Source organism: Labrus bergylta, chromosome 10 (assembly GCF_963930695.1).
Source record: "Labrus bergylta chromosome 10, fLabBer1.1, whole genome shotgun sequence".
NCBI classification, from domain to species: Eukaryota; Metazoa; Chordata; class Actinopteri; order Labriformes; family Labridae; genus Labrus; species Labrus bergylta.
The window spans coordinates 20,891,139-20,908,064 of NC_089204.1; the positions used below are offsets into that span (position 1 = coordinate 20,891,139).

The window sequence follows — 16,926 nt, forward strand, 5'->3', positions numbered from 1 at the left end:
CCCCTCACATACGACACACACTCATTTGAGCCCCCAGAAAGAGCGAGGATATATACTTGGTGGCATTCACAGCATTAGAGCGAAGGGTTTTTGACCTGGCCGGGCTGTATTAATCTTAGAGGATAGTCGTAAGATACATTTTAGCTTGTACAACAACAACAACAACTTCTGCATTTCCCAACATTAGTTTCCCTCTCATAACTTATATCCTGTCTCCAACTCCCAACTCCCCACTTCCCAACTCATATCCTGGCAACCCTCCTCATTATAGAACAATTTTCTTTCCCCGCATCAAAAACAAACACACCCTGCGCTTCCATCGCTTGCTCTTCATACATGTCGACTCATAATTCAAATGTTATCACAACCTGCAACCCCTTGGCACAAGTCCTGGGCTTAGAGGGGACCCTGCCGAAGTTAATCCTGCAGCCACATCAGTGATTCATAAATAGCTGCTTTTATTCTCCCTAAAAAGTTTCTCTGCTTCAAAAAAAAGAAATCAGAAAGTTTTTGGAAGATATTAAGTGCAAGCTGAGCAATTGCTGCTGGGAAGCCAGAGGAGTATCCGACATGCAGATAGGCAGCATCCAACAGTCAGTCAGTCAGACTGATAGGCACAGGGAAAGATAGCTGGATAGACAGACATTAGACTGGGGCTTGGCTGCACTATCAGGTTTCCTCCCCCTCTGTCTGTCTGCCGGGACAGCCGGGGCCTCGGAGGCCCTGACACCGAGGCACCGCGCAGCCAGCCACGACAGCTGCCACAGCAGCATCTAATACCAACACACTCCACGCTACGCCGCAACTACAAAGACAAGTATCATCTCAAACATGGCACACTTTGATGCTCTTGTAATGATCTTTGTGTTTTGAGAGAGAACGAGGGAGGATGGAAGGATTCATATGGTGCCTTTTTCTTTTTGTTTTGTTTTTTAAGAACAAAGAGACCCCCCCCCCCCCCCCCCCCCCCCCCACATGAACAAGGTTTAGGACAGTGATGATGAGACAGAGCAGGATTAAATGAGAAAGTAAAAGAAACCCTGAGAGGTATCAGCATGCGAGCGTGTGCACGTTAGTAACCTTGTATCAGTGTGTCATTGTAACCTTCTGAACTCGAGTGCTGGTCTGGGGGTCTCTAATTAGGACCGGCTGATGAACGGCCATGCATAACGTGAGAGCGGGCTCCTGCGAGCGTGTATCCCTGCATGTATCAATCTGTGACTGTGCAGCGCGGGCTTGTCAGCATGGTAAGGAGAGTGTCTCAGCCTAGAGAAAGTGCAGGTCTAGCCTTGGTCATGTTGACGGAGGGGCGGCACTTCAGAGGCTCCAGGACCCCATGGCACCAGTCTCCCCAGTCCCCCCCCAGACAGACTGGGAGCATCTGGGCTCTGTCAGCGCCTCTGGCCCCCGCAGACTCCGATCTATATGACGGGGGAGAGGAGTGGATTGGATCAGGGCGAGGGAAAATATGAGCCAGATTCCTCTGCCTTGTGCAAAATGCAGCTTTGCCAGTTAGCATGTTACATGTGTGTGTATATGTGTGTGTGTGTGTGTGTGTGTGTGTGTATGTGTGGTTGCATTAAAGCCTGATAACAGGTCCCACTGATTAATTTTGTATGATGTGAGATGGAGGTTATTGATTAGCAGCTGATGTTGGAAAAGTCCTCTCTAAAGATTGTCCAATTAAGAATTAATTAAAAGTCTGCAGCTAAAAACATGCAAAGCCCGTTTATGAGGAAAAAACTCCAGATTAGACTGACAGATTTCTTTCCAGAGCTTTCTTTATGAACGCCAGCGATGATTTGATCAAGTGGATATAGTTCTGGAAACTGATACACACACACACAAGACTAATTAATCCATACACTAAATTAGGAATATAAATTGTGGTCCCAATTTAACAAGGTCAGCTTTAACTTCTCCCTTTACACTTTATTTAACAGAAGCAGGAGAGGAAGAAAAAAGAGAAAAAAAAAAAAAGAGAGAGAGGGAGCCCTATCAATGTGCTTCGCTTATTATGATTGACGATTGATGATTAAGTCCTCCAGCTGACACACACCAGCAAAGCCGGTGAGTTGGAATTGGATGTGACACATACACAGTTCTGCGTGTTAGGTAATTCGTTGACGAGGGGCCAAATTCATTTATGGAACAGCGGTATTGGCAGGCATGGACACTCTCTGCAAAAACAACGATAATCACAGAGGTTTGGCGCGGCGTGACAAGGACTCTTTAGGGAAAGGCCCTTACACGCTGCTTTGTTGGCCGTTCCTCCCTAAGATGGAGGGAAACATCCGCCACTGTTCTTAAGATGAGAGTGGCTCGGAGCTGGAGAAGGTGCGGATGGTGTTTAAAGGGCTTGATTAGCACTTGTTGGCTCTGTTTTGATTCAGTAGCTTGCAGTCTATTATTAAGTTGGGAAATATCTGAATTTAATCGAGATGAATCTTTACTTTTAGGGCAAAGCAGTAGGTGTTGTTGTCTTTTTTTTGTGTGTGTGTGTGTGTGTGTGTGTGGAATTGATGAAATAAAGGCGCTGATAAATCCCCTGTAATGAAACATGAGGGGGACCCAGTCTCAAGCCATTTAATCTCTTTTCGCATTCTCCATTTTTTCTGCTAATGAGCCTTATTGACAATCAAACAGAAGCTGTCATCCCCCAGGATGCAACACTCCCAGCCCCTGCGTGTTTGTCATAGTGTCCTGGCAATCAGAGCCGCCTGCAAGACCAGGCTGGCAGTTAGTGGTTCTCACAGCAGCACTGCCTGAAAATGGCACACTTCCTGTAGAGTTGCAGCTGCCACCTCTGCTACTTCCATTACTTTCTATAGCATGCAGATGTTGTATCAACATTCCCTGCCAAGGGGACTGCAATAACTGTGAGATTCATGCCATGTTTCAGAGGCACGTCAATTTCTCAAGTGGCACAATTAAAGAGGAAAATACAGTACCAGGTTTTTCACAGGCGCTGAAATCGGAAAAGGGCTTTTTCACTTCTTTTTTTTTCTTCTGGAGGGGGGCTTGTTTCATAAGGGGCGGCAGAAATCCACCCGATTTTTTACTGCCCTTTTCCTGAGTCGAGCTGTTCTGTGAGCCTTTGTGAGGCAGACCTGTCGTGACCCACAGCGGATATGGAAATGGGGCTAAGGTTTTATGGGCCAAACGGATTGGACACAGTCAAGCTCGGGGGGCATGAATATTGGATGTTATTTCTGGTCCCTTTTTATGTAATCCATTGCCAATACATTATTAATAGATGATATCATATCCAGAACTACTGGACAAAGCACTACAGAGGGGCGCTATGAAAGGAGCTCTATGTGCTGGAGACTGTGGCAGAAAAATACAGTTCAAGTGATATTATTTTATCACCGCCGCCTCACACTCCCTGACCAGGCAGTCTTTACAGGCTAATTTTTTGGACAAAGTGGAGTTCATAGAAGAAGAATATAGTGAACACTGTATTTCTTCCTGCATTTGTGGGTTTGAAATGCACTGAAACATTGATGAAGTATCAAATGACACCCAAATACAAGTTTAATGGATTTTGAAGCACAGGGATACTTTGCTCATCCTCCTTGACTGCAGTGAGTGAAGTGGAAATCTTGTGCAAGGATCTAGAGTTTTCCTTGCAAAGCTGCCTCCCTGTGTATAGTAGCAGGGGAGCTGTGTCTTATCTGATGTGCCAATTCACTGACAGGAGGCTGTGCTAATGTGGGACTGAAAAAAAAAAAAAAAAAAAAAAAAAAGGGTCAGATTCCCCTGTTTTGATTCAAACGTGGAATTGTTCAAAAAAAAGGTCAGACGCTCTATTTTGATTCATTGTCATCTTGAAGTTATGATGTGGAGCTGTGCAGTTTTTATGAGTCACAGCAGCAGCAGCAGCAGCAGCAGAAGCCGTCTTTCCGACTCGTGTGTAAACTTCATGAGTTGCAGCCGCTTTTTTCTTTTCTTTTTTCGCCATCACAAAACACAACTCAGCGTTACACAAATCCGGGTCCGTCCAAGAGCAAATCCTCAAAATGGACCTCTCAGCACTGCCCATCGAGCAGATAAACTATGTCCAGCTTTTAGTTTTACGGTCTCTCTTTATACTGTACACATATTTGCACGCAGGCATTATCACATCAAGCTCCATTAAAAGTGCATAAGCCTCTCAATAAGAGTTTTATAGGCAGTGTATGCGTAAGGTAATATTCTCTTTTTAAGGTCAGTTTCAATTGTTTTTTCTCATGGGAAACAGCCGATTGATAAAGAGCAAACAAAAAAAAAACCTCTTTTCTGAATGCTTGTCCTCCATGGCCTCAATGAAGGTTTCATTCCTTTATATCATCCAGCCCCAATTCCCAGCATGCACGGCCATTGTGGCTCTTTCAACTGGGAGCTCTCCATTGACTGGCTCATTGTCCGGCCGCTCTTTTGTGTGGCGCTATCACCGGAGCACAATCTTTCACCTGAACAGCACAGGAGCGCAGCCTGGAGATCGTCATGTATAAGCTACTGAGTCACCCACGCAGATGCCAGACTGCACAATTAACCCGCCGCTAATTAAGAAATACTCACATATCAGCTTTTAAAAAAAATTAAAAAAAATAAAAAATCTCCAGCGATGCTTGTTAATAAGTCAGTTATTCGTCAGCGTGCGTCACACAAAGTCTTATATTACCGCTCAAGCTTATATTATTGAGAGGAGTTTTTTTTTTTCTTCTTCTTCTTTTTTTTTTAAATCTAACAATGCACGAGCAGATGTTTGAAGCGTGGCCCTCGGCAACACAAGGCTAGTTAAGATCGATATTGCTTTCAATATTTCTTTCCTTTGACAGATAACCAGTACTGAGGAAAGTCTTGATAAGAGTGGCAACATATGGATGTGGCGAGGCTCGCTCTCTTTTGATTGCGTGACCCGGTGACCTCTCCCTGTGTTTGAGAGGGGAGGCAGCCACATGGTACGGTGGGGGTCTGTCAGGCTCTGGTTATGGGGCATTATTGACCCAGGATTTATAAATATTTAATGCACACATTAAGATCATGGTGGAGGGTGGCCATTAGAGTTCTCCAATAAAAGAGGCTCTCACGATGATTGAGTGGTGTGGCAGAGCTGGGAGCTGCTCGTTGGGTACAGGGAAACCTGCTGAGACAATCTAGTGTTCCTCCAGCCTGCCTGCTAGGCTTCGGAGCTCTTAAAACTGGCAACAACAGAGCAAACTTCATCAGTCATTTTTGATTGTACTTTTACTCTCAGAATTGTTCTTTCTGTGTCTTTTTATTTTTTCCACTCACACATACTGGCTGGTTTTTTTGTTATGAGAGACTCTCTCCTTGGTTTTATTTTGAAAAGCTAAGACTAAAGATAGTCTGTGTCTGGCAAAATTCTGTTTTTAATTAGTCAAATCGTTAAAAGGACCAGAGCAAGCAAGGTGATAGATCCAAACCTGTGTATCAGAAGCAGATAGTGCAATGTCAGGAAAAGAAAGAAGCCCATGTGTGGCCATTGTTATCAGACACATTGGATTATCGAGGGAACGATTTGAAGCACAAGGCGATCGCTGCTGAAAATGAAATCTCTCTTTTTGAGTGTATCTGTCCTTTGCGCTATCAGCAGCTCTTGGACTATCTCTCCTGCACCGTCAGATCTTCCACCCCGTGCATGCCGGCTGACATAATAAGCAGTGATATGCTGATTGCCACTCAGGTTCGCCGACGTTTAATTGTGCATTAGAAGGAGAGGTGGCCTCGGACAATGTTGCCTTGATGAGAAATTGACATTTTGTGACCTGCTCTGGGCGACCACTCTGGATGCCTGATAAGATGCTCAGTTGTTTTTAAGGAGAGCCACTATTCTTCCCTCAAACACTTCTCTCCTCCTGTTTGACCCACTTGATGAGTATAGATTTCACAGCGGCCCCCCTTTCAGCGCTCAAACTATGAGAGGTTCAAAACGATACCAGCCCTTATAGACAAAGGATAACCTTGCTCTTTCAATGTATTGATTCTTTATTAACTAGGTGGCTTAATGCAATGAAATGAGGGATTTGAATGAGCCCCATTTGGGCTGCTTTGAATAAAAAGCTTGCACTGTTTATGAATGACTACAATGAACCTTTGAAGCACCACAGATGCAGGGTATGCTGATACAGAGACCAGTAGGAATATGTCACAATGTCAGAGTGCTGTGCTGAAAGAATATGACTATAAAGAGCAGTTTTCATCTTTTATGGATGTTACACTTTTCCACAGGTTTCAAACAGTTATCTCTATGGCAAAGTCTAAACACTACAACTTACAGACGTATCACAGGTTTGTCCTCAGCAGTGTTTACTGTCTTTTTCTTTGTCCTGATTGTCAGTTTGTCTGCCAGCCAAACTGCACTTTAAACTGAAGGAAGTCCACAGTTGAGGAGCTATTGTGTTTTTACTGAAAATTTTAATAAAACATCACTTATTCATTTCTGTTTCCATTCCAAATGTTGACATTTTTAAATTTTTCTTCCCTGTAAACACATGTAAGCTATGTGGCAGAGTCATAAGTGGTGAGTAAAAATGACTTCTATACATTCTACAAAACAGAAAAAAATACAACCACAAATGGAGTGTTTTTTTTAGCTCCAAGGTTGTCCCTCATGCACATTAGTCTCTATTGGATCTTAACAACTATCATATGGGTCACAAACAATTTATTTGACAATACAACCAACAAAGTTTTCTCCAAAAATGGTCTGTATAGATAATTTAAAATCAATATAAAAATAAACAATGAAGTTTGACTTCCCCTTTAAAAAAAATGGACAGAGAGTCTTGACGGAGTAACACAAATTTTTTGAGGATACACATGAAATATATGCACATTGCATTTCATCAAATACAAAAAGAAAAAGAAATGAAGGCAACAGTTCTTGGCTGAATTATCTGTGCTGCATCACTATATTAAGGGCATGACGATTAATACATACATAATGAAAAGCAATATACAAAATTTCAGAGATAAATACATTATTTATAGTTGATATGTTACAAAATTTCCCTCAGTGAGCGCAAGTGTGTGTTTGAACAGAAGATGACAATGAACAACTATACTCCTACATTCTCAATGGGTTTTCTTTTTTTTTTTTTTAAATGTTTTTTTTTGTTGATCTAAAAGAACATGAAAAAGACAGATGTATAAATATTTAGCACAAGTTTGGCAATATCACAATAGTCTACAATTTTTTTAACCACATAGAAAACACATAAGGGAGTTGGAGCTAGAAGGGAGAGACTGCTCCTCATCAACAAGAAACAGACTTCACAGTAGCCTAGGAATGCATTAATATACAGTGCTAGCAAAAAAGTTGAAAAACATGGCAAAACACACTTGCTTTAAAAGGAAGCTCTAGACATGGAAGTTCATCATATTCTTCAACAGAGCAGTGTTTTGTACACGTCATTGTCCTTGTTGAATCAAAGAGGATTTTTTTTTTTTACTTTTGAAGATGATTTCTAGCTACAATAAATTACAAAATTTAAGTTAAAATGCAGGAATGAAACATGGTACAACCTTCTCCGCCCGGCCCCGCCCTGTTTTTAACTCCTATTTGTTGTACTTTAATGATCAATTTTTCTACATTTATATATCTCATATATTTTCCAGTTGAAATTGTCTTGGCCCCTGTGTATTTTTCTCACACATAAAAATACAAAAAAGTCACATTATAAAGACACACAACTGTTGTGAATCTATTAAAAGAGAGTTGAAACAGAAAAAACAATTCTGAAATTCGTTGGCAAATGTACTGTACATCAGTGTTTTAACTTTACAACCAGATGGTGAGTCCACAGAGTCCCTTCCAGTATCAGAGTATGTGGTTGATTGGACGAGTCCCAAGGCCGAAGCACTACCCGACAGGTATACAAAATAAACCCTTCATCATCCCGTGTCCTCTTCAAGGGTGGTAAATGTGTGTGTGAGTGTGTGTGTGTGTGTGTGTGTGGGGGGGGGGGGGGGGGGGGGGGGTGGAGAGGGTGCATAAACAAACAAAAAAAAAAATCTCCCACAGAAAAAAAAATGTTCCACATGAAATCCTTTTTTTCTGCAGGGTTTTAAAAGTCATTTAAAAGAAAAAAAATCTTTCTTTTCTTTTTTTTCTTCATGTTTACAAAACAGAACAAGTGGTAGGTACTATACATTACACCAGCTTTTTGGCTGTGTGCTGAGGGAGGTGGGGGGGGGGGGGGGGGGGGGAGGGGGGGTTGTCCTGTGAAGTGTGTAGACTGGTGCTTGAGATGATGAAAGTGCATTTACATTGGAGGGACAACCAGGCCGGACATCGCTGCAGAAAAATAGAAAGAGGAGAGAAGAGATTAGTTTTTGGGCTAACACAGGTATAGATATTAAAATGAAAATTTACGATTATAATTGAATGTGTGCATGCATATGTCTGGGTGCTGTGTGTGTGTGTATGTGTGTGTGTGTGTATGTGAGTCTAGCCATCTGACACTGCACAAGTGCGTGAATGTAAGCCTTAATGTGCCTGTTTGCGTATGTGCCTGTGAGTGTTTGCCGTGTCCGCCGGCCTGCTGCTGCACGCCCTCCTAACGGGGAGGGGGAGGTGGGGGGGGGGGGAGAGAGAGTTTGAAAACCTCCCTCCTGCTCTGACATTTCAGCCCCCAGCATGCCAGTCTCGCTATGTGTGATATTTCTCCTGGCGTTGGGGTAATGGCAAACAGCGGCCCAGACTCCCCAGAGATGCGGCCGTGGTGAAGGCAGAGCAACAACACGGTCACTTCCCACAATGCTACAGTATAAGACACTCCTCAGACCCCCCCCCCCCACCCCACCCCACTCTGATCCTTTCTAACGCCTCCTCTCCTCCCCTTGTCTCTTTCTCCTCCACTGTACAGCTGCATTAGTCCTACATTTCCCTGAGTCGTGCCTCGTGTCATTATCTAAGAGAGATTAGGCAAGATCAAAGGTAGCTTCCCTTATTTTACCAAGACCATCTGCTTAGGATATCATTAGCAACTGTACCTCACCCAGAGAGTTTATATATTCAGTATTTTCACACGTTTTAACAATTAGGCGACTAGTGAAGTGCTGGGATGATATATTATTATATTGCTCTGAGTATATTTGTAGAGTCATGCTTGAAATGCTTTTAAGTTTGCCAGCGCAGATGATGGCAAGGCATTGCTCATTAATTTCTGCACAACATGTATTAATAAGTATGAACGTGTAGCAAGATGAACTTTAATTTCCCACTTCATTAAGCCCAATGTTATTAATCTTGGGGCACACACTACGGCTAAGCTTGTTTTCAAAGCAATCATGTTGGTCATGACACATGCACAAAACCTAATAAACATAATTACTAAAACAATTCTGGGAAGGGTCTTTTCCTGCGACATCGGAGGGGATCATTTGTATGAGAGGGCAACAAGGATGCGCATATGAGCGCGTGTGTGTTTGCATGTTCCTATACTGTACTTGCATATGAGTGTGAGGTGATGTGTTCTGTTTGTGTGTGTGTGTGCTTGCGTGAGTGTGTGTGTGTGTGTGTGTGTGAACTGAAAGGTGTAAATTGGCCTGTCAAAATGCATATATTTGTAATGATTAATCCCTCACCAAACCGGACAGAGGCCTGAGCAGCGGTATCTGACCAGTAGTCCGTAGGGAAGGGATGAGGGGGTGAGGGGGGCTCACCTTGCAGTCCGTTGCCGTTGGCGCTGGTGCAGGAGGGGGGTGGGGAGGCCTGGGGTCGGACCACAGGGGCGAAGGCGCTCTTTTGTTTAACTGTGGAGACGATAGGGAGGCAGAAGGGAAGGAAAGGAGGGAGGGAGAGAGTGAAAACGTGCTGTGAGTAGTGCTCAAGAGGGAGAGGGCAGTTAAGGTAAGGCGAGGATAGTATTACTGCCAGGGGGGATACACGATCAGCACTCACAGGCCCCTACCATCAACATCTTGTCCAGTTGAACAAATACAGGTGGCATACGGTGAAAAATACACGTAAAAAAAAACGAATATTTCTCCTACTCTGAGCTTCATGTGTGTGCTCTCCAAAGTACTAAAACCCAAACAAGCTCCCTGTGAATGAATAGTAATATATTATCACCATCAATAATGTTATAACCCTGTCAGAGGTGATTCATAGAAGTGAAAACGAATGTGGGAGCTGGAATTAAATCAGCGGCAGCTTAGTGCTACTACGGTGTAGCGATAGTGGCAAGCTACTCACTTCCATATGGGGAGTTGGCAGAGGATCCGTTGAGGAACCCAGGGGAGCTTGGCACTCCCAGGTTCATACCGGCGTTGCCGTAGCCATTCATGCTGTTGCTGACGGTGTTGTAGCTCGACTGCTGCGGGGTGCTGCTGGAGATGTAGCCCCGGGGGGACACGCTGCTGGTGTTCCGGCTGTAACCCACTAAAAAACACGGGAGGGAGAAGGAAAGGGAAACTCATTCATTTCTGTCTCTGTAGTACAGTACTTACTGATGTTTTCTGATGATAGTAAATGAGAATGACATTTTTTTTTTGTTTTTTTTTGTTGCAGCAATCAAATCGTTTCATACGAGCACAAGCTGCACATGCCAGTTTAATGAGAAATAAATTACTTAGATTTCTTTCTGCCTGTAATGTCCGTGCAATTACAGCAGTTTAACAGTCTTCAACAACAACTTTTCTTTCTGGGCCTTGATTCTAATGATTAAAAAAATGGAATTTAACTACTTTTATGTTTCTGAAACCCTCCCCCAAGGACCCCCACCCCACACAAGTCCCTGGATCCCACTTTTTTTTGTGTGTGTGCACCCTAAAATCACATACCTTGGTCATTCCCTTGTGACTCAGACACATTGACTGCTAGCTGGCTGCTGAAGGAGTTGACTCCCATCATGCCGTGGGAGGCTGTGTTAGCGAGCGAGGGGATCTGGTTGTGGTTGCGGGGAACGCTGTACAGGGCCTCGGCGATGTCAGCTGCCCTCTTCAGAATGATCTCCTGAGAAGCGCAGAGAAGGCAGAGGTTTTGTTATCTATGTGTTTTTTTATAGCTGTATGTTTTCTCTTCTTTTTTTTTTGTTGCTTTGATGCATAGTTCATGGCTATATGGTGAGCGCATGTAGCCTACATAGCTCCAGATATAGTGGTTGAAAATACCCTTTGGTGATCTTAACAGTAAATTTTCAATGGTTTTCTTATTTAGCCGAGGTTTTAGCGTGCTGAAGCAGCTGCGTCCATACAGACCTGATTGTTGTGGGGCATTCCATACAGGGCTTCAACGAGATCAGCCGCCCTCTTCAGCAACACCTCCTGATGAAGAAAACAGAAAGTGTAAATGTTAAGAGCCAAACAGATTATGTTTGAGACCCCAGTGGTCCACACTGTAACAAACAATATCCAAAGCAACATCACCCAGCAGGCTTGTGCAGAGCCTCGGAAATGTTTACATATTCAAGCGCTAAATAAAAGCCGGCCTGATTTAAGAGGCACAGGCGCTGCTTTTATACAGCACCACCACTTTGCTCCTTCCAACCATGCAGAGCAGTGAATAATGTTCCCTATCTTAATTAAACTGGCATAGTCCTTTAAAAACAACACCTCACCCCTGATTCTGGGCTCCACGTTTGCTCTGGAGTTCAGCACTGCGTCCCCTCTCTTCAGAACAATAAAGTGAATTAGCTCTGGGTTAATCTAGTTCTGTTGTAATGACATTAAGGAATTTTTCAATTAACCTCTTTGACTGGCTGTTGCAAAGGACTTCACAAATGACTTCCCATCCAGCAAGAGCTGGGTGCTTGTGCCTTGGGGACACGGATGCTCAGGATGTGGTCTTATCCATGTCTGCATGCTTGCCCCCGCTTGACAATGCGGATTAGCTGTGTTGCTTTGGCTCTTAACACTGAAAATGAGTTGGCCCCAGATCCTGTTTCCCCCCACTCTGTTTTGGGCTTTGAGCAAGGTGGGGTTTGGCCCGTTTGTGTGTCTTTATCTGCTCTTTGAATTCAGCACTTACAATTAAATCCCTCTCAAGCAACCAGGCTGCTCTCTTTGTTTTCCATAATACAGAAGGCAATATGCTCAATGAAAACCCTCTTCTCCTTTTAGAGTGCATCTAATCTGACAAAGGCAAGTTGCAGACATGGCTGCTGCGTGTGTTTTTTAAAATGCTCGCTTGTTGTCACCTGCTGTAGAGCAGAGATTTGTCGACTGTGCTGTTAGAACTCTGGTTAAAAGCAATGCAAATCTGTCACCAGAAACATCTCAGATGGTGCTTGTTTTCTTCCCACATTCGCTGTGTTTTCTTTTGCGGGCCTCGGTAATTTGTCTGAAGTGTTCCATCACTTGGCAATAGCAGTGTGGGATTAAGACGGCAGCTGCCGTAAATGAATGTAAACACAGCCTTCGCGCCTTCAAACAGCGGCCTCCAAGACTTGGCCTGCATTTCCAAGGCACAGCGTATGTAGTGTGTACGGAGTGTGTGTATGGGCCCTTTCATCCAGAGGAGCATATCTAGCACACTCCTTGATTTATCAAGATGAATCACTGTAGAAGCCACTTCCAGCGTGTGCCATGCTCTCTTATAGAAACATATCGCTTAATCCACCCCAAGTTACCGGATGGGTGGCTCTTAGAATGGGCATTTACCTCTGAAATTGGTGTGTATGCTCAACGTTGCATGCATCTAGTTTGCATACAAATAAAGAATTATGGTTGTCGTGAGGCAGGTAGACTAAATGAGAGGACCAGCTGTCTTGATGTGTTCTCATCAGGCAGAACAGATTTCTCTCTCTCTCGCTGAGTGAGATAAAGTGGCTTTCTTTCTTTTTGTCTGCAGTTAATAATTACCAATAATCTATTCTATCATATTTCAAGATCTCCTACATGGCTCTCAATTTTAAACAACAATTAAAGCAATTAAGACTGTCGCGTTCACAAGCCATGTTTCATTCTCTGTAAAACGTCCTCTCCCTCCTTGTCCATATGGTACTTTGCAGCAGTGACATAAGGACAGCTTGGAAAAAGGAGGAGAGGAAACGATATTGCCTCTCATCCTTAATCTGTCGTTTACCGCGTGGTGTCTTAACTAACCGAGCTGACTCGCAAGGCTATGCTTAAGTGGCAACCTAGTCATATCGGCGAATGATGAGAAGTGCTGCACCCAATCAAGGAAGAAGTTTGTTTTCTTCTGACGAGACGCTTTCATGCGTATCAGCTCACGCTGTGAATACGATTAACACGGAATAGTGTTCTGAGGGCATTTCCATGTAAATCTCAATACTACTCCAGCATAAGTGTAATTGGCTTTCTTGTCATGGAGACATATCAGAACACACCATGTTAAATTGAAACAATTAAAGGCCTCAAATGATTTCTGTTGTTCTGTGACAAACGCGTGACAGATTTCTGCTTTTGTTCGCCTTGCTTTGCATAAAGGTCTCGTGTTCAACAACTGCTTAAACGGGGCCGCTGCGATGACAGATCACCCAAGATTTAGTGGCTGTTTTGCGCTATCGCCGAGAAAAATGAGAGGAAGCCATAACAAATGATGTGTTATAAGAAATATCTAACAATGAGCAGACGTGCTCTGAAACAGCCCCGATGTGATTCTTCAAGCACTAGATTAACATGGATGTTGTATTTATATTATCACAGTTAATAAAAGAGGGCCTAGGTTATGTAGCTTGGAGTGCTAATACCATTATAAAACTGTAAGGCAATTACTCTGTTAGCTCTAGCCTGAGGTAATGAATGCATTTAGAAGCATAGGGCCATTAGATGAAGGTACTTCAAAGAGCACAGGAAGAGAGATTCATTTAAATACATGGGTAATTGCTTGACATGAACACATTTGTAATATTTTCTCCTTGTGGATTACACAAAGAATTGGAAAAGAATGGGCTTATGCTCATTTTGGGAGGAAAGAAAAGAATCAAAAGCAATCAGCTTAATAATAAAACAATATTGAGTTTCCACTTTTAATTTCATAATGAATCTAATTTGTTACAGAAGAGAGAAATTGAGTGTGATATAATGTGATATCCAGTCTATTTGTCCATTACTGCCAGAGGGCACAAAATGGTATTATAAATTGTCTTTTTTATATTATGAATAGAAAATTGTTTTATAACAAGATCTTAAAAAGGAGGGTGAATTCCAAAGTCTCTGTTCACTTAACGCGATGCCCGCAAACCAATCTCCTTTCTCATCACTTGACTGCTCACACTTATTACTTTCATATTCACCCTGGACTTTGCATTGAATTTTTATATCTCTACTCCTCCCACAGGGTCAGACTGTCATCTACGATGTTGTCTTAGAATTACGAGGTAAACTTCAATCAGAGGCAGCTTCCCCCCTTTTTTCTCTGTGTAGCAACAATATTAGCGTGCATCCCTTGCTATCCATGAGCACTCCCATATTGGCTTTCTGTCTCCTTACAATTACCACGTGTCTTACTGGTCCCAGGGAGAAGGCTGGTGGAAATCAATATAGCGCAGTAATATTATCAACTGGAGGGTGAAGTCATGGGAGGGGGGGGGGGGAGGGGGTGGGTATAGAGGCGGTGAGTGGGCCTGGTGTCGATTTGCCTTTCTGCTAATGCACACCGTGCGTCCTCCAGCTTTATCTTCTTTTTATAGAGTCTCCCTACCCTCACCTGCACCCTGTAATGGCTGTTCTCTATATGCCGTTTTCTGTTCTCATTCCAAATGTACATGCCAGCCGCAGCCCGCCGCCGGCTGTTTTATTGGGAATGTGCTTTTGACCCCGAGAGCTGACCCTCAGATGGCAGGCTTAACAATGACGAATCACTCGGTGGGATCATTTACATGCCCCCTGAACCCCATATTTGGGTCCATTAGAGAGCAAATCAAATATTTATGTTGTTTATTGGAAGTGCAGGGTTTCATCTCACTCTGTGATTGTTTCATGCAAAGGGCTGGGAGACCGTGCTATATTAAGTATACGCACAGCCGGGAAAACTAATCTTGGGTTCAGTGTCAAAATCTGTCTCCCAACCAAACAGCGACTTTGTATTCAAGGAAAGGAGTGAGGTTTCTGTGTAATAAAGCCGTGTTGAACATTGTGGCACTCTTCTTTGAAAAGACACTGTGGCTTTATAAAATTGAAACGGTGTAGCTAGTTTGGTCAGTGAAGCCTGCGGAGATAGAGAAAGCCATGTGGATATTAAAGGTAAGTGTACTTTACCTTTTGGTCCGCGTTTACAGTTGAAATTAGAGCAACATTTCATGTCTAGGTGTTGTTTCCTGTCTCCACAGGGACCAGGTCTAATTGAAACACTTCATATACTGAAGCAGGGACTAGCTGTGATGTTCCATTTCTCCACATTGCCTTGGTCAAACGTCTGTAGCTACCACACAGTCTGGTCTTTATTAAATTGTCCGTTGGACGTTAATGATATTGCTGTGTTGCATGCTGGGATTTAATAGATAAGGTCTTTAAAGGTTTTACGGTATTATTAAAACTCCAAGGTGGCCACCGCTTTACTGCATGCCGAGGGCTTTTGAATGGACTAATCAGTCATATTATTACACTTGACACATCTGGAACGTCAGTCACCAAAATTGTTACTGGCAGGGTAGCAATTAGTGAAAACACACAGATAGATTTTATCAATAGGAAATGGGAAGAATAAAAGAATCAAAGGGAATGAAAAGAGTTAAAGAATCAAAGAGTTTCTGCAGAGGGAGAGAAATAATAAAAAAAAGCTTAGTTTTCAATATGGCAGCCTATTCATGTGTCACACCAGTGTGACTAAAACTGATGTGGCTTTCAACTCCTTCACCCAGGTTCAAAAGAAAACAATAAGAAAGCCAAAGCATAATAACATGCAGTCTTTGTCTATTAGCTGCAGTAAGACTAGGGGGTTTACGGCACAGGGTTCTGTAAACAAAAGATTAAACCAAATCGAGCTGCAGAAAATGAAAGGAAAACATGAGTGGGGTAATGAGGGTGCAGACGTCGTTTCTGACCAGATTACCATCTCCACAGACTACTGGAGAGGAAAACGCCTGATTGAGCTATTTTACCACACAGAGAGTTTACGCCTCTCTCCACACACAAAAACCAATACCATTACCACGCTGGTTAGAGGGTAAGCCACATATGTGAGGCAAAGCTGTCACGGTTTGGGGTCACAGTGCGCTGCCTTGATGCTAATGTTTTGTTTATTCGTCACATTCAGAGCATTAAGGCATTAAAAGACAGACAGCTCTGTCTAACTGCTGTTTGGTAGGGTTTTTTTTTTTTTTTTAACTTTACTGCAGAGGCTCTTTACTGACCTTTGGTAACCTCTCAGGGTCGCCGGGATGTCTGGGGATGACCTTCTGCAGCCTCTGGAAACCATAGTCGATGGTTGGCTCATTCAGGGCTGAAACAAAAACAGAGAGAAGATGGGAATTAGAGCTATTCCAGAGCTAATTTTACCAAAGACAGGAAGAAACTAATTGAGAAATCTGTTGGAATTTACAGAACAAAAGTCATTTCGGGAATGCCTAATTTCAAAGAAACCTCAGGGGTGAGGCGATGTTTTATGAAACATCATCAACTCCGAGGTGGCAAGGGACGGAAAATGACACAGGCTCCTCTGACACTTGTGTCACCGAGTGTTATTCCATTAACAGCGGTGATGACCTACATCAGCCTGAGAATCCTTCACAGGGACCCTCCCCCTTTTTATCTGCCCAAGAATATTGACTACAGCAAACTACATAGCGGGGGTCTTTTAATCTAACAGAGCCTTAATAATCTGTGAAAGGCTGTCCACACATTGATCTAGTGTAAGTTGCTGTCATTTTACCCCTTCTGCACCAACTGTACTGCAACAGTGGGCCTGTGAAATACGGCGGCAGATCCCATGGAGCCATTAATCTCTCCCACCCCTCAAATAGTAATCTGGGGCATGAGGCATATTGGGCGATGAATCAGAGGCACAAAGTA

The 16,926-nt window shown here is 43.2% G+C and overlaps 1 protein-coding gene across 10 annotated transcripts in view; it reads right to left on the bottom strand.

The window, feature by feature from the left end:
* Positions 1-5,974: 5,974 nt before the first annotated feature.
* ebf3b (EBF transcription factor 3b) overlaps positions 5,975-16,926 on the bottom strand; it is a 69,069-nt gene continuing 58,117 nt past the window's right edge. For 6 of the 10 annotated variants that reach the window (XM_065959396.1, XM_065959399.1, XM_065959397.1 and 3 more), the window contains exons 11-16: positions 16,269-16,357; positions 11,212-11,277; positions 10,795-10,966; positions 10,208-10,393; positions 9,598-9,765; positions 5,975-8,305 (exon numbers count right to left, since the gene is read on the bottom strand). In XM_065959396.1, the coding sequence (XP_065815468.1) occupies positions 8,274-8,305; positions 9,598-9,765; positions 10,208-10,393; positions 10,795-10,966; positions 11,212-11,277; positions 16,269-16,357 (713 nt within the window). In that variant the 3' untranslated portion in view covers positions 5,975-8,273. The remainder of the gene's footprint in view (positions 8,306-9,597; positions 9,766-10,207; positions 10,394-10,794; positions 10,967-11,211; positions 11,278-16,268; positions 16,358-16,926) is intronic. The other 4 variants (XM_065959400.1, XM_065959401.1, XM_020655136.2 and 1 more) reach the window with 1 other exon arrangement.